We start from the raw sequence: 18,708 nt of genomic DNA on the forward strand, positions 1-18,708 counted from the left end.
GCGGCACCGCCCCGAACAAGAGCGCGGGTACACGGAGGAGTGTTAGATATATAAGGCGCGTCTGTGTAGCTCTCTGCAAAGGCGTTTGTGGCGCAATGGGTTAAACGCTCGGCGATCTATCGTCGCGGACCGAGAGGTCGTGGGTTCGATTCCCAAATTTTGCATGTTTGTGGAAATTTTTCTTCTGGTTTCTTTCTTTGTATTATGTTCTATGACGTATTTCCGTGACGGAAATACGTCAGTGAAGTCTTGGTGGACCCCGGCATAAAACACTTTCGTGTTAAAAAGTTGTCGCAGTTTCACCTGAAAGGCGAAGCATCAATTGCGATAGCAAATTTGTAGAGAGCTATACGGAGTAATGATATTAGCTTTATCAGCTGTATAAACTTGGACATGCAGCAGCACCGGCAACACGCAAAACTGTTGTCGACGCCGTCGGCGTTTTGTCCGCGTTCGCTCAAAATGCGTGCGGCGTTGGTGACTGTTGCCGGAGCCTCTGATATAAATAGGCACTTGGTACCGCAGCTAAACGTCGCCTCCCTTCCCTCCCCCTCCCCCCCCCCTCCTCCACGGCCTCTCGCGCGTCGGTAGAAGGTGCGTTTGCTCTACATATATGGTGATTGTAAAGGAGGAAAGAGACGCCTACTTCTGCAGTCCTTAAGGGAGCACGGCGCAGAACGCGCGTTTGTTCTCCGCCGTGCGTTCATTCCCCGTAAAAGCGCGCGCCCCTCGCGCTCTTTCACTCGCACATACAGCGTTCGGCGCGCGGCGCCGATTTCATATCCATTGACGTCATACGGAACCTCACGGCGACGGCGACGGCGACGCCGACGGCAGAAATCTGCTTTTGAGTGTCCATATAATTGCTATCGCAATAAAATAAAATACTTCGCCTAATAAGCACGTACATTTACCAGAATTTACGGAAAACGGGAAGACTCGGTAAGGTACCGAGGTCACCACAGGTTGGGCTCCTCTGGATATACAGCCACACTATTTGTTAGACCTGCATAATTTGACATCTTAATTAAAGCAGTACTGGGCTGTGAGGGATGCTGTGGAGAAACCGTCGGGTTATACTTCTGACCATCTGGGTTCTCTACGTGCGCCTGAATAAAAAAGTTGTCGCAGTTTCACCCGAAAGGCAGAGTAAGGATAGTAGTTTTATCAGCTGTATAAACTTGGACATGCAGCAGCACCAGCAACGCGCAGAACTGTTGTCGACGCCGTCGGCGTTTTGCCCGCGTTCGCACCGAACGCGCGCGGCGTTTTTGTATAAATACGCATTTGGTGCCGCAGCTAAACGTCGTCTCCCCTCTCTCTCTCCCTCCCGTCCCCCCACAGCATTTTGCGCGACGGAAATAGTCGCGTTTGCTCTCTATATATGGAAAGGAGGAAAGAGACGCTTGATTCTGCAGCCCTTCAGGGAACATGTGCAGAAGATAGCGCCAACCTTTCCCTTTCCCTCAAGAACCACTTATCATTATCATCAGAACGCACGTTTGCTCTTCGACGTGCGTTCGCTCCCTGTGAAAGCGCGCGTCCCTCGCGCCCTTTCACTCGCACATACAGCGTCGGGATCGCGGCGACGCCGACGGCAGAAATCCGCTTTGGAGTGTCCATATAATTGCTATCGCAATAATAAAAAAAGAACCCCACGCCATTTAATTTCTGCAGGACTTATATTTCTACACGAGGTGTTAGGAGCGAATGGAATCGTCAATGGAAAAGTTGGGATGCAGTTCGCACGAACTGGGAAAAGGCAGCACTTTTGGAATAAGAGAGAGACTTTCGCTTATTTAAAGCGAAAGTTGTTATAGTGTTGCCACCGCAGTCTTCTCAAGAACAGCCTCTTCGCGAGGCGCACAACGTCGTCTTCGTCCGCCACATCATTGCCCACCGTGGCATCCGAAATACAAGCACGCACGCTACCACTCGGGATGTGCGTGACGCACAAGGTCCCGCAAAAATTTGCGATTGTCGCGCAGTGTCTCGATGGATACTGCCCCCGTTTACATGTGCTGCACACAGTCAATCAGTTTAAACTAACAAAGTATAGTTTGAATACTCTATTTTGTATATTTCGAGATAATGGGCTTATTATTATCAGATAAAATTAAGGACGAAGTTCCATTTTTGAATTTCACGCCGAAACATCAGCGCCGGAACGTCAGTGTGACGCAACGGATATAAAAGTATTCCTTTTCGTATTTCGCCTCAATAAAAGTTCGTCACTGTTGCTTACTTCAGGCTTCGCCTGTTACAACGTACTCCGTCTTTATCGACGAAAATCAACTATAGCGCCAGCGCATACCTCATCGTTAGATATCTATGATGTCACTAAGAGCTCTTGCGGAAACTTCCAAGACGGCGTCGCCACCGGTCAATCGTTCTTGCGTCTTCTGTGACTCATCAAGCCACCTCCCACGGCAAGTGTGACTTTATTGGTATGGCAGTTGACAAGAACTTTATTGAAAGGTCCTGAGGAAAAAAAAATGTCGCAGTTTCGCCCGAAAGGCGAAGCATCAATTGCGATAGCAAATTAGTAGAGAGATATAAGGAGCACGGATAGTAGCTTTATCGCCTGCATAAACTTGACACATTCGCTTACTAACTGAATTAACAAGCGTGGTGTCAGGGCGCACAAGCAAACATGAATAGACTCGATGATCGCAGACAACCACTGTCAAAACGCGGGCGTGGGGAAGCGCGGCCGCCGCAGCGAGCGAAGGTTCGCGCGGTCTATCGCTTCAACGGGAACTGAGCGGCGTAAGCACAGCGCATACAAAGGTCAGAGCCGTGTGGAGATCGCTTTCAAGATACGGTGCGCGGGACAACACCGACAGCCGGCACAGGCGCAAAGTACAAGAATGCATTTGTTGGCAGAGTAGAAGCCCCCTCCCGCGCTGCCGTCCCGCTTTGCTCCTTTCGCGTGGGAGATTGCGTCGCCAGTTACCCTTGGGCCCGGTTGCAAGATACGCATTTGGTGGCGCAGCACAGCGTCCCCCCCCCCTCCCTCCCATGCCCCCACTGCCTTTCGCGCGACGGAAGTCGCCTTTGATCTCCGCTGTGCGTTCGCTTTGCGTGAAGGCGCGCTTTCACTCGCACATACGGCGAGCGGCGACGATTTTATATCCCTTGGACTTTATACGGAACCTCACGGCGACGACGACGGCAGAAATTCGCTCGAAGTGTCCATATAATTGCTATCGCAATAAAAGATTGGCTCCCCAATCAAGTTGGTGGCTCCTCCCATGACGGAACCGGGAGGTGGTGGTGGCTCTCGGCGACGTCGCGGGCCCTCTGGACGGCCTGTCGTTGATGCGTAAATTCCGTGCTTTGCAGTTCACTAATGCAGCTCAACATATTGCGGCGAGCGTCGGCTAACCGCGTGAACGAGCGCAGCAAAGGATGAAAGAGCGAACGCGGAGCGGGGATGAAAGATGCGAGGAGGAGGATATAGCGAAAACGTGAGAAAAGCGTAGTGCAGCGATGATGGCTGCGAGATGGCGCCAGAGTAGCGAGCGTCGTCTGGGAGGTCTGTCTGCGGCGGCGGCTGCCGTGAATCGCGCCCACGCGCTGCCTCTCGCGATCTCCAGATTAGCGAGGCAGTCGCGCTACACTTCGTTCCGTTTGCAGCGTGCCGCACGAAACAGATTGTCTGCGCGCCAGCCAATATATCGCGAAGTGAAGACGCGTATGGAGCTGCGCTCGAATTTCGCACTAGGTAGTATCGTAATAGTCCGTTAATTTTTACTGAAGAAAAAAAAATATATCTCCCCTGTATTAGTAAATTGCCCCGCTGCAATACTAAACACACAACACTTAACGCGATAACTGGCGTGGCAAGCCAGAAAGGGTGCAAAAAAGAGAGACGGGCAGCGACGCTGTCTTCGAGTTCCCGCACCAGCTCGACGTGACGACATGGTTTTATGACGGCATCTGCTATTGCCTAATTAATATTTTTATCGGTAAACATTGACTACAGTGCGTTCGAAAGGACCCAAAGATTGAACACGGCAAGTTTCGGGAGCTTTTACTGAGCCAATACCCGGCTCAAGCACGGAATACTAATCTGAAATTTGTGACGCCACTCTGACGTACCGGAGCTGGGGTTCTGGCGCGAAATTAAAAAAAAAAAACTCACTTTGACCTTCATCATCGCTTTGACTAACAAACCTATTATCGCAATATTATAGAAAATATATTGAGAACAGAGTTTTCAATTAATACTCTATCAGTCTAAACAGATTCAGTGTTTCTCTTTGTGTCCCTTTAATCGGTTATGCTGGCGAGCTAAGTGCAAAACCGAAGATTATGAATGCAGCATTTTGTGGTGCAAGGGCCAAGTACGGTCAAAGAGTGCCAGGCCAGTGTTTGGGAGTTTGCAGTGGACCGATGACTTGCCAGAGGTAGATGTGACTTGGCGGTAAAGGGGCCTTAAAGAACAGTCGCCGTAAAGTGCATATGTATTAAGATTACGACGATGACTAATGAGATGTACTACGGGCACAAACGATACGTTGCGAAAGAATGACATGATATACTAAAATGTTATATAGGCAAAAGTTTGCAAGAAGCACTATACTGTCTTAACATGGCCCTTGGAACGCAAGGGTCTGGAGGCATGTGCTATACAAAACATTATACTGTCACAGCAACGTCCTCTGTCGAGAAGATCTGCTACAAGTTTTCTTGGGCTAATAGCACCAGAAGATGAGTAGGCGACCCGTCAACGACGATGGCGGTAACAGAAATGGTGGGCCAACACAGCAAACCGAGCTTTGCGTTCTGGTATTTCAGTGATATATCCTAGAAAATACTTCACTTGAAAGGTACAGACGGAATCAAAAGTGTGCGGACCATGGGATATGAGAGAGATAAAAAAAAGTAGATACACCGCACTGTGGGAATATTTCCAGACTGCTGCAGCTATCCCGCATCGTGTGGGGTTTTGCAAAGCATTTCCAGATAGACCATTGTGTCTGCGTGTCGAGAGCGTGTGTGCTACAACTGTAGCAAGACGATGACATGACTTGTACTCACTGGCGGATCCATAAGGGGCGTAATAGTAATTCCCCTCGAAATAAACACTGCATCCCATGCATTTAGAATCTCGTTTTAACGAAGCAAAAGTTTATTTAGAATGAATATAACAAATAAAAACACCAGAATGATAGCTTACTGTTCATATTGCGCCGACTAGGCCGAAATCTCGCGGCGCGGGACGGCGCTTATGATTTGTCTGAATCAGCAGTAAAAAACTCATGCAGAAACTCCTCTGGGAGATGTCTATGTATGCGTAGGCATTGTGCCACTTGCTCATCTCCACGCAGCGCAGCGTCATAATCAATGTGATGAAACTTGATCCGACCAGTATAAACGACAGCCCTGCGGCGACAAGAACTGGTACGGACGGCGGCGCCAGGAGCGCTGATGACGTTCCGATCATTATAAGCCGTTATCGCTCTTTAGCGCCTTAGCCATCCGCGTCCAACCATTATTAACCGTACTCCGGAGGCGACTGCACATGGCACGGCCGTGTGGGCCCTATCTTGAAAGCAATCTGCGATGGGGACAGAGTGCACCGAGTGCTGATAGCTTCGTGTGTGCTGTGTTCTTGCCACTTCGCACTGGAGAGAGACACGCGGGCCCGTATCTTGGAAGCGATCTGCGAAAGGGGCAGAGCGCGGCGTGTGCTGAGAGCTCCGTGAGCGCTGTCTCGCCGCTTTGTTGGCGTTGAAGCGAGAGGCAGAGCGACGATTTTCGAATTCTCTCGCTGCTGCAGGCGCTATCCGGAAAGCGATCGCCTTACGGGACGAATGAACGGTTTCTCTCATTGGGTAAGCACCCACCAAAAAGACCACTTTCTCTAGCGCTGCTCTCAACGCAAAAGAACAGATTGATGGACTAGTTGGTATTGCGAAGTAGAGCACTAACAAGCACGCAGCAGGATGACAGATGAAATGCTCGAGCTCCACCGCTGTCGAGCGCACTCATGTAGCCACGCTTTCGCCATACCCTCATCCTCGTGATTCCGCTGCACCCTCCTACTCGCTCTCTCTTCGCTATCACCGTCATTCATCCTTCGCTCAGTTACGCCTAGGACGCCGACGCTGTCTCGGTTTTTCGCCCTTTCTTGAGGCTAGCAGCGCTCCCGATAGCAATGCTTCCGCACTAAAAAAAAAACTCGCGCAAGCTATCGGCTATACCTGGCAACGTGTAACCTGACCGCGCTGCTGAATTGGCGGTCACACGCGTACTCGCTGCTGCCTCTCACTGCTATGTGGCAACACCATGGAGAAATGCCAACGTCATAGCGCTTTGGTGCAACACAGCACTCTGCGCCTTGGCTGAAACAGTGCGTGGCTTTGCTGTACGAAGTTGCTCCAATACCAAGTGCGGCGGCGCTGCTGTTGAGGCACCCTAGTACGAAGGCCTCAATATATGCTGCGCTATCTAATGCATCTAATGGATAGCGCTTTATAATGATCCATTTTACATTATTTTAGTCCATCGTCATTGGATCGGACAAAGCCGCACCGCCGGGATCTGGGTAATCGTCTCGACGAATGGTAGCAAAAAAAGTCACCGTCGATTATGATGCTCCTTAATGCGAAATTTGAGTGCAGCTGTATACGTGTTTGCATTTCGCGATACATTGGCTGGCGCAGACAATGTCTCGTGCGGCATGTCGCAAACGGAGCGAAGTGTAGCGCGACTGCCTCGCTAATCTGGAGATCGCGAGAGGCAGCGCGTGGGTGACATGTGAGCGCGATTCACAGCAGCCGCCGCAGACAGACCTCCGCTCATGAGAGAGAAACGGGTTGGGAAAGGCAGGGTACCGGTGGATGCGCTCGCCGCATCCTTTATGCTTGGCGTCATCGGTGAACAGACGACGCCCGCTACTCTCGCGCCATCGTCGCCGCAGAGCCCGTCTTGCGCGGCACTAAGCTTCTCACGCTTTCGCCATACCCTCAACCTCATGGTTCCGCTGCACCCTCCTCTTCACGCTCTCTTCGCTATCGCCGTCATTCATCCTTCGCTGTGCTTGTTCGCTTGGTTACGCCTAGGACGCCGACGCTGTCTCAGGTTTTTGCCCTTTCTTGAGGCTAGCAGCGCTCCCCATTCAGTGCAACGCACTGCACTAGACGACAGTTTGAACAGATGCGTTTCTGCGCTTGCGTGCAGCTCTTAAGCAGTACTAATTAGTTATCGGAGGTTTGCGGTGCCCTGTCAGTGTATACGCTAACAATACACACCGAAAGACGTGGCTACATGAGTGCGCGCGACAACGGTGGAGCTCGAGCATTTCATCTGTCATCCTGCTGCGTGCTTGTTTGTGCTCTACTTCACATAACGCAATACCAACTAGTCCATCAATCTGTTCTTTTGCGTTGACAGTAGCGCTAGAGAAAGTGATCTTCTCGCCGGGTGCGCAGAGTGCTTTCGCATCGGCTTATCCAATGCTTACTAACGGCACATTCCCGCCTTTTCTGGCAGCCAATCGTTAAAATGAAGCAATGGATATAGCGAAGTATCGCTTTTCCTTCAACTTCGTTATAGCAAGGTTTTACTGCAATGTAGTAAATTATTCAGGATGCTAGTACATGTACTATTTCTTTTACAGGGTCTATACCTTCATATAATGCAAAAAAGAAAAAGTAAAAAAAGAATTGCATGTCAACATTCCTTTACGGAAAATGCATTTCCAACATAAACATGATAAAAAACTAGCTGCAATAGCTTTATGCTAAAAGGCTATGCACAGAAGGTGTCTGTACTCGCCATGCTGCCGTTTTGCAAATGAAATCTTTATAAGATTTACGGTCATGCACAGATGCCGTTTCTCCCTGCTACGATGGGCGACAGGTATTAGACACTGATATAATGGATGCGCGCACCCTGGGCACAGTTCTACCGTTAAACAACTCGGTTTCTGAATGTCAAGGTGCTGAAGGTGTCAGGTGGTTGTGGCAACAGAATATTATCAGGAGGGGGGGGGAGGCGGGTCAAATTTTGTGTTTATGGAATTATCTAGCGATTTCCCTGGAATTCGTTGAAATTGAGTTTGGCCAAATTATGAAAGATTCGATCACCATAGTATTGAACCTTGGCATTCAGCACCATTTGTCCTATAGCCTTCAGAAGGCATTCCTTAAAATTTTTTTTGCAATTTACTTTTTTTGTAGCTTACTTTTTGTTTTCAAACTCCGAGCTAGTGCCTCTGGTGGGAAGCTGACTAGACATGAACTCTTATCTGTCAACATGATAAAAAATTTTACAATTTATGTTCTATTTCCACAGAGTGCAGTGGCGTTCAACGTACAGCCTTTCATATTGCAAAGCACATCATCATGAGCCCACCAACAACACTTTGAAACTAGTATCTACTGCTTGAAATAAGATTCCTACAGCAATCATCGCTTTATCTAGACAGCTCCATCTAGATGAAGTTCTAGATGCCTGTTTTCATGTTTGTTCAGTCTTTTCTCCATAGCATTAGCTTACAAAAACAGAGGCGGTTTTACCACTTTACAGTTTTTTTTTTTAATATGATACAGTGATTTTATTTACAGCAATGCTTTGTGTTGTGCTTAGTCCCAGAACTTGATGGTGCCGTCCCAGCCAGCAGTGGCCACCTTTGACGTTTCGTGTGGATGCCAGATTGTGCTGATACAAACTGCATCGTGGGCCTTGAACTTGGTATACAATTTTGTTGTCTTCCAGTCCCAAACGTACAGCTTCCCGTCAGCATCACCAGATATTAAGTAGCTGCAAGAGAATGACAGAATTTTAAAACAAGGAGAAAAAAATTACTAGGGGTGTGCGAATATTCAAAACTTTCGAATAACGAATCGGTCTTCGAATCGAATAGTCACTATTCATAAATGCAAATATTTTTCCAATACTTAGAGAATATTACACTAAGTTAACTGCACAAAAATAGACATAAAATTGGAGCACAAGTATGGTAAATTTTCAGCCCCACGGGCATAGCATATATACATAAAACATGAGAATTTGCGTAGCGGAGCAGGCTACGTTACCTAGGTAGCCATACTTTACAGTCTGCACAGAAATCATTCCCACTCTCTGAAGAGCTATGTTCACGCAAAGAAACTACTTGTTTGCTCCATTCGTACTTCTAATAAACAACACTTCATAACATAGTATGTAATGACACTTTAAGGACACTGGGATGTCAACATTGTTTTATAGTAATTGTGATAACAGCTACCCAATATTCAAATACTACTCGATATTCGATTCGGTCTCAAAAATCACTATTCGCACACTCCTAAAAATGACCGATGGTGCTATTTGGCTGTTGATTTGATTTATTTTGCCTTATCAGTACATAATGAAATGCACGCTCGTCGTGAGGATAATCAAGAAAAAAAGCTGACTAATCCCACCATCCCCAAGTCACAAACACAGCAACGAAGCAGCCGGTGCAAGATAATTCTTAAGAGTAGGATATACAGCTAGTCAAGCTGCTATTATGCAGCTTTTACTCCCGCCATCCTTCATGTATGATAAATGAAAATAAAGATTCAATTCAATTCAATATTTCTGACCAGAAAGCACAAAAAACATCACAAAGCACAATTAGGGTGTGATTTCCAATATAGCTTTCATTGATAAGAGGTGCAAGCTGCTTTTAATGGAGCTTGCTGACATTCCTACACATTTGCAGCGCTACTTTTCTTTCTGGCCTAGCTATAAAAAACCTAACCTAACATGTTTTTCACATTTCAGACACCTAGGTAGCTCAATGTAGCAGCAAAAGAGGCTACTGTAAAACCAATGTTGTCACTACCCAGCCAATATGGGCCAAAGTTGGTTCAACACTAGCTCTGCTTCTTGTGTTACTTCGCAAAGGAGAGTGACATGCTTACCTCATGTCTGGTGAGAAGTCCAAACCACAAGCGTAGCCGGCAACCTAAAAATACAATAAAAGGACCACTTCTAGTCAAACTGGAGGCACAGGAGATGAGACAAACGAGTGTGACCCAGAGTGCCGATGATTTTTGAAAACACATACCATGTGTCCCTCAAACGTCTTTTTCCGGTTCAACTTGAAACGATTAAGGGCTGAGAAGATCATAATCTTGTTGTCCATTGATTGGCATGCCAACCATTTACCTGCGAGAAACACCATGGAAACGTTATTCCACATGCTCACGGAGGATCATCAATTAAAAGCGTCTAAAATTGGGTTTGGGTATGCCTATACTCAATTTCATACATCGCAGGCAACACTACGAAGATTAGAGAGACTTCTCTCAGTGCTCGCACTTGCCGACAAAAAAATTGTTTATCAAATATTAAACATATATGTTTGTACCATGTAATTTGATGCAGCATTGAGTTTGTGCTGCAAATTATGCCATAATTTGACGTAGTGAGCGGATGACGTGTTTCTGGGACCATTGGCTGCAGTGAAGCACTTGCGCACACGACCAATACATAGTAAATGTCGCATACCGGATGCAGAAAGATGCAAAATTTATATACAGTTAAACTGCAATATAACGAAGTAGGTAAAATCGGCAATTTGCTTCGTTATGTCGAAATGTCATATTAAACTTTGATATTTTATGTAAATAACTACAGTTGCCGATGAATTTTTGTTACACGGAAGGGGCCGCAAAATTTTCTGAATTGTTGGGCAATTGGAAAAAGCAAATGAAAGTAGAAAAAAAAATTGTTGAATTTGAGTCAGCGATGAAAGATACGGTCTCATGCCATGTCGACGATACGAAGCAAAGGCAGCCACACTTTCGCGTCCACTCGCCCCCCTCCCGCGGATGATAGTGTCACCTGCAGTGGGAAGACGCTACCATGAAAAGCGCCAGAAGCTGGAAGCAAATGCTTTGTCTGCCCTCCCATTTCAAAGTGTCTCCGAAACTCAAGATTACGCAGCCTCCAGCACTAAATGCGCGGCAAGACGGCACACGAGGAAACACCATCTCAGCTCGCCCATTCTTTTCACAGTTATTTGTCTTTCCATTATTTTGAGTATGCAGTGATGGCCTTTACCAACCACCATATTTTGACACTAAGGTTGATTCTCCTCCCTCTTTCACTTGAACATTTCAGAAAAAAAGTTTTGACTTAATTAATGTTGATACAGTTCTGTACTTAGTATGCTTCTGGAAATGTCCAACACAAGAAACACAAAGCTATGGTTGGCGACAACTTAACAATGCAGCGGCAAATACACTGCTTTACAATTCAAAGAGAAATTGTATAAATGCACCAGCCAACTATGGTCGCTCATTTTTGTGACTTTACAGCAGAAGTGAACTTTTTTCAATATCGACATTCCTCAGGTAATCATGTTTTCAAATGTGGAGGCACAGAATGGGCCGGTGCAGTGCTGTTTTATGGCTGGAGCTTGTACTGAATTTTTATGTTGTCACTGAGCCTAGTGACACAGACACACAGAACTGCCTTGAAGTCACTACAACATACCGTTAGGTGACAGTGTGACCGCAGGCATGGAGTGCATAGAAGGGTCCGCAATGTATTTCATGTCGACAGGGATGTCCCATTCCCAGACACGCATGCTCTTGTCATCAGATGTGGAGACGAAGCGGCGGTTGTCATCAACGAATGTGATGGTATTTACAGCGCCAAGATGCCTGTCGTATTCCTGGACAATCTCTTTAGTTCTGATGTCCCACTGTTCATGAACAAAAAGAAAATGGAAATTGTAAATGTCACGTGTCACTCGCCAAGACACTGATAGCAGCAGCAATGATAACCATTCATAATCTCTAATATTAGGAACGATATGTCTACAACTTGAGTTGTGACACTGTCACATAAACCTAGTAGCAAAGGTCATTAGAGGTAAATGAGTTTTCGCTGTATGCAGATTATAAAAGTGAACCAAATAGCAGTAGTAACAAATGCTTTTATGAGAGCCTATAAGTTAATGGCATCAGCAAATAAATAAAAAGTTGTGTATATACTACTTCAACTGGTGCCTTTCAGTTTGCTAATGACATTTTTTTAAATGTCCAGAGTGCATAAAGATGTACAAACTGGTCTCTCAAATGATACACTATTAAAGACAGCAATTTAAAGCTCTCTAATGACAGATGTTGAGATATGCAATGTGTACATCGTGACACTTGAGCTTGTGCACAAAAGCAAGTGAAAACATTTTTTCGGTCGTCACATCAGATGTAGCACTAATAAGCATAATAAAATTGGAAAGGAAAATTTCAACACAGATGGCCCACTGTCTTTTCAAGTAAAAACATCATGAGAACACAGCGAGCTTTCGTCATAAGTCACACAACTCGTGACCATAAACCAAGAAAACAAAACGAAAATTCTAAAACTGAACACTATGGTAGTACTTGCAGCTACATAAAGATTATTATTGCCTTTTCTCACATGAATACATGACACATTTTTTCTGATAACTACAAGCCAAGCAACAGCAATGGAACAAATAAATGTAAACAGAAGCTGCGACAGTGGGACTCACACAGACTATCTTCTTATCTGAGGTACCGGCCACGAACAGGTTCTGCTTGTCGTGGTCAGGGTTGAACTTGACACAGTAAGCCACCTTGCGATTGGTGAACCTTGCTATGCAGTTGCCTGTATAAATGCAAGAAAGGGTTGCCAGGCAGTGAGAATGTAGGCATGTGTTTGCTCGAAGATATTTCCTAGCGAATCATTGTGAAAAGTGACAATTCTAGAAACATAAACAGTACAGTGGTAAAAACATGCAATATACACAGCTGTGTGTGCATGCTGTGAATAAAAATTGTCGTTTTGCGTCAGGAAAAACAGTCCAGTGTCTGTGCTTCATGGAGACATCGTAAAGCCAAGTGAAAAATAGGTTGCAGTTGCTCAAACGCAACTAGTGTCATTCGTGCATGTCCAGTGCGTAACTGCCTCGCATTTCAAACCAGGACATGCATGCCACTCACCCGTCTCCGTGTCCCAAAGCTTGACATAGCGGTCGTAGCCAGCCGAGAGGAAGCGCTCGCCCTTGTTGTCAAAGGCAATGTCCCTAACCGCCTGCCGGTGGCCGTTGTAAGTCCGGATACAGCGCCGCTCGTTGTACACCTCCCACAACTGCGTTCAAAAGTGCCAGCCGTGAGCAAGACAGATCTAAAAAGACAGTTCAGTGTACTGTTTACTAGAATGAGGTTGTCACAGAGAAGGATGACGAGTAATACCCATGCCACAAGGGCACAACAAATAAGATCAACTGCTATGTTGCTTTAAAGCTCAATCTCACTTGTGGGGCAGTGCATTCTCAAAACTCATTTGGCCGTCAAATGCATACTCTCATTCCCGAGGTAGCAGCTGCGACTGCACGCGAAAGGCACATTTCTGAGGTAATCTGAAATAATTCTGCATAAATTATTCTGCAAGTTAGCTTTTTAAAGTTATATTACGATTGGCGAACAGACGTATTGCATACACTGCACCTATCGTCATCACACCATTTATTGTCATTAAATATGTGCGTGTCGCAGCAACTTTGTATACAACTGCATTAATCTTGCCCGTGCCACCCAGGGGTAAAACTGATTCGACATTGTTTACCGTGTCTCCACATGTATTATCTGCAGTCAGTCAACGAATTTCAATTACCTGACGAGGTTATTGTTGACTATGATGCAATCACTGACCACTGTTAGGTATACTTTCTCAAACCAGTGTTTAGGAATATTTGTCATCCTTCACTGAAGACATAAGCAAAGAGATAAGAGCATGCAGGCTAGCAGATACTGCACCATACAGACCAGAAGTCAGGAACAACTGTGCCCATCCCGTATCCCTTCGCTGCGGTTTATTTTCCGCACTGCCACATATGTAGGTCGGCACCGGGAGCAGGACCAGCAGGTTCAACATTCAACAACGAATTACAGATTGGAACCTTGCCAACATGCTTCCCCTACTGTAACATTTCTGGAGTCTGGCACTTGAAACTCAAACAGCCACAATATGTTTTGCCAACCACTCTATCAAATCCTGAAATTCTATAATTGTGGTAAAGTTCTTGGCACCACTCCCAAGGAAAACATCAGTATGCACGCTGCCAAACGAACAGGGTAACAAGAAAAAATCACCAGCCCTTTCCCTGTCGAGAAAATGGGGGTAAGTGAAGCTTGTCGTGTTTGTATCTGACCTTCGTGGCAATTTTCTTTCTTTCTCTCTACCTTTCTTTCTACCGTAAAAACCGGAATATAGGTCAAACTTTTCAAAAATCCAGCAACGCAACTTCATTCTGTCACCATTGTGCAACCGGCCGAGTCGCATTTGCTTAAAGGTAAGGGTAGAGCATATAGTCCGGTTTTAAGTAGGTTTGCTACTTTTGCCATTAAAAAAGATTTTTTTCATTTTTAGATTTGGTTAGTTGGGAGGTCGACCTATATTCCGGTTCGACCTATAGTCCGGTTTTTACGGTATCTAATTCTCTCTTTCTTTCTCTTTATTACTCTCTCTCCCTCTCTTTCTTTCGCTGACCTTCGTGGTGATTTTTTTTCTTTCCTTTCTCGCTCTCTTTCTTTTTTTTTTGACCCTGGTATGTGCCAATGAGCTTGGACTCTTTCTGCACTATCACCAGGATCGGCCCACTTTTCGGAGTGACACCACCACCGCCGCCGAACTTGTGAGCCTATAAAGCTTTGCTTAAACACAGCCTGTGCATTTGCAAGAACGGTGCCTGTCAGCTAGCCGAACAATGAACACATTGTAAAGAGTGGTGGTGACTACATGTCATCAAATTGTGCCAGCTTGTTCTGCAGCTAGAAAAAAGGTACAAGAGGCCCTTTGTTGCACTGAAAGCCTGCAGTATTGTTGGTATTGTGAGAGGGCACAGGCGACATAGAGTGCAGCTGTTGCTAGGAATAGTAATGTTTCAACACCACCTGTGCGCTGCTCCACAAAGCTAGAATTGGCTTGGCACAAGTTGATCGCCTTATCAGGCAAGTCAGCACTCCTGCCTGCCTTACTCTACGGGTGGGCAAGGGCGTACCTTGACTTTGCAGTCCATGCTGCAAGAGAGCAGCAGGTGGGCAGACCGAGGGAACCAGCGGATTGCCGACAGGCCCTTTGAGTGGCCTGACCATGTGTGGATGAGACGTTTGGGCAGGAAACACTTGTCGGGTGGCTCGCTCGAGCGAAGGTTCACGCCCACATCCTGTGGAACGTGCAGGAACGACCGGCCCTGGTAGTCGTATGGGTCCTTGACTGTAACGGCGTGAAGCACATGCGTCAGCAAGCATAAATTTAGCAGAGTGATGTCAGAGTTTTGGGGGTGTTGGTGGTTGTGGGCCGTTAAACCAGTAGGGTATAACATTGGGAGCCGAGTTGAAAGAAATAGCAAGAATAGCATTTAACTTCCAAATGATTTTTAGCAAACAAATTACACAAACAATGCACAGCTTGTCGTTACAACCTATGTTTACACGAATAAAGTAAATGATAAAATTTATGCATATTCTTTTACTAGTTCCTTTTCAAGACCCTTGTCAAATGTTCACCACTACAAGATAATAGAGAAGTTGAATGGAAGGCTGTCTGGTCAGGGTGAATTGCATTAAGAACTGGTGTAAAGCATAAGTAGCAAACTGTCCCCATTCCACTAAAACAGCTGATCATGTGAGAATTACACAACCATCTAATCACCGCCATTTGCAGTCAATGTGAACAAGGCTGCCACATGGGAACTGAAAGATCTTTTTCTGTTAGCTTAAGCATGTTTCTTTCTTATGAAATTAGCACTTAGCCCATTAGTGTTGTCTCCATGGGGTTGAGCACGTGAACATCACATTCTATTTCACACGAGTTTACTCATCTGCTGTCAAAGGACAACTGAACAGAGCACATGAACTCAATGTGTTGAATCTGGTCTAGTTTGTACAATCATGAGCAAAAGTATGTAACAAAAACTGAATTTGTTTATAACTTAGACACACAAACTGAAATTGGCGAGTGCACGGTGAAGGTTACAATCCTCAGTTTAGATCGCAGTCCGAAGTATTGAGTGACATGCATAGGCAGCAAAGAAAACCTGTTTTACAATGGAAACACTGGTATGTATACTTTTGCTCATGCATGTGTGTCGTGCAAAGCAGGAACAGCTCTACAGACAATGCACTTCGAACCATAAGAATGTTTAACATGACCTGGATAAGAGAGAAGAAATACAGAGGGGCCACTCACTGTGCAACACTGTCTTCTCTTCCATCGGCTTATCCTCGGTACGTCGACCCTTTTTGTTCCTTTTTGCCATAATTTCATCCAGTTCTTCCTGCTCCTCCTGTGAATTGCACAGCATTGCAATAACTGGAGCCACAAGCATTCTCATTTGTGACACATGCATCGCCAGGAAGCAGTTCAGACATTAGAATTTTCCCATGGCTATTTCCTTACTTCTCATGTGCAAAACAAAACCGGCTGGTAAAAATGCCACAAGTCACAGGACTGTTCTGATCAAAGCTGTGAACCCCTATGTGCAAGATCACTTGCCAGCGGGAAATTTACTTTCATGGGTTTAGCAATGTTGTGTTTACAGCTTCTAGCATTTCTTTACATGTAAATGCAGAATTGTGTTTACGTGCGCTGATTGGTAGATGGCTTACTAAGAAAAGGCAGTACACAGATTGGAAAAAGCGGCACAATCAAACACTGTTTTTTATAGCATCACCCATTTGTCCTGTAACTCAGGGTCCTTCATTCTCAGGTAAAACCCGGTAATGCCCGATTTTTGTACCCCAAACAACTTTATACGCTGCATCCACATGACAATGGATATCATATACAACTGTGCTCTTGCATTCTACACATTTATTTGCATGTTTCTTCTCACATTTTATATTTTTATGCCTGTCAGTGTTTACCTTTCTGCAGAGAGCTCCCAGTTTGTGTCGTGCACTAAAACTCAACTGCACTCCTGCTTTCTGCACTTTGTTGTGTAGTTCCTTCACTGTGTGTCCCGTCTTCACACTCTTTTTTTTCTTAGTTGTAAACAATGTAATGCCTCAACGCTCTTTACACCAACATCCAATCGTTTACCACAGCAAGGCAAGACCTTGATAGGTTCAGGTATTAGAGAGTTTTAGCTTTTCGGTAAGCATATTACCATTCGTGGAATACTGGGTTATCGGAGAGGTGTACTGCAACAACACTGGTAACGACAACTCGCGACACAGAGTTTAACCAGACAGCAAAATAAGCTAATACTGCCAATGACCTGTCATATTTTACTTAACTGTTCATGCAAAGCGTCGGTAGCGATATTATCATTAACATGCATCCGTTTATAATTTTCCTTTGATGAGAATTATTATGCAAAACAAAAATGTTTCAAACATATCACAGTTGGACAAAACGTCACAAGATGTCGCTACCAGCTTTGCTACTGCCATCCACGACTCGGGTAACCAAGTAATCCGTAAACAGTATGAAGTTTAGGGACAAGCTAGAACTCTCTATCTCCATGCAACAGCAAACTTATGTTCGCAGCATTTCTTTGCGAGTCACACTCCAAAAGCCGAAATGCAAGCAATGCGTGGGGAGGCTCGGCTGTACCTCACTCGGCTTAACGTTCCGTCTCTCGTCCCTGTATGGGGCCCAAGGTCCGGCAAAACCATCAATGTCTGAGGGGTCATTGTTCTTCGCTTTCTTCCTTTTGTCGCCCGGTCGAGGTTTTGTCTTTTCAAACACGGTCAGGGCACTGCTTGAAGAAGCACCGTCCGTGGAACTGACCATCTTGTGGCCCTCATCCATGGATCCGTCTGCCGTGGGGTCGAGTGCATAGCCTACGTAATAAGATAGGAGAATATCTGTGAAGTCTTGTGCAAAGCACACGAACCCAGACAGTGGTAGTAGAGCACACGCTTGTAATTAATTAGTTTATTAGCGATTCTACAGTTGCCGCCACGGTGCCTCGCTAAACCAAAATTACACTCACCATAGCTGTTAAACGTTAGCCTTTGCGACTCAAAGTGGAAGTCATTTACATGTGCCGGCTCGACGTATCCAGCCAAGGTGTTCTTAACAGCTTTTTGCTGCTGACTCTTGAAAGGGTTTTCCGGCCCAACCTGCAAAAAAGACACATTCATGTGTGCACGATACTGGAAACATTGCAATGGAGGCAGAGAAAAGGACGTGTTGATTAGAACGTGACTAGATCAGTGAATTTATATATTTTAGAATGACAATCGAAGCGGGCAAATATAGCTTCTTATGACAAAAGCTTTCATGTTAGTCACACGACAACGGAAACAAGTCATTGATACTCACGACAGGAGCGAACAGGTTTTCATACTTCGGGTTGAACAGTAGTTCTTTGCTGGTGGGGTCGATTGGTTTGACTCCGCAAACCGACTCCTACAGAAGGAGTAAGAGAACGCCACTTTACTAACGCGATCATTAGTAAATGGTAGTGTTTTCGGCAAACTGCATGCACAACTGAACGTGCTCGAGTTTATTGCTTCCTCACCTTGATGGCAACATCTGGAGCTGCATTTAATTGGTACTTGTTCCGAATCGCAACAACAGACTGCGTGGTATTCGGTAGCGTTAAATAATCCTCCTTGGGTTCTCCTTTTTCCGTCGCATTCTCGTCGTCGCTACTGGCGTACTCGCAGATTGACAACATCGCCGCCATATTGAAGTTTGACATCATTAGGACCGCATTTATAAAATAAAGATTAAAGT

The 18,708-nt window shown here is 45.6% G+C and overlaps 1 protein-coding gene across 1 annotated transcript; it reads right to left on the reverse strand.

Annotated features, from left to right (window-relative positions):
• Positions 1-8,546: 8,546 nt before the first annotated feature.
• LOC119461249 (pre-mRNA-processing factor 17) lies at positions 8,547-18,677 on the reverse strand. Its single transcript, XM_037722478.2, has 12 exons — positions 18,491-18,677; positions 18,292-18,378; positions 17,960-18,089; positions 17,578-17,807; positions 16,210-16,306; positions 15,020-15,234; positions 12,960-13,107; positions 12,509-12,624; positions 11,482-11,692; positions 10,049-10,149; positions 9,903-9,946; positions 8,547-8,775 (listed from the first exon to the last, which is right to left on the reverse strand). Exons 1-12 carry the CDS (start codon positions 18,674-18,676, stop codon positions 8,598-8,600), a joined length of 1,743 nt encoding a protein of 580 aa, XP_037578406.1. The 5' UTR covers position 18,677; the 3' UTR covers positions 8,547-8,597.
• Between the last annotated feature and the right edge of the window lie 31 nt (positions 18,678-18,708).

The sequence above is a fragment of the Dermacentor silvarum genome, chromosome 8, assembly GCF_013339745.2.
Source record: "Dermacentor silvarum isolate Dsil-2018 chromosome 8, BIME_Dsil_1.4, whole genome shotgun sequence".
Classification (NCBI taxonomy): domain Eukaryota; kingdom Metazoa; phylum Arthropoda; class Arachnida; order Ixodida; family Ixodidae; genus Dermacentor; species Dermacentor silvarum.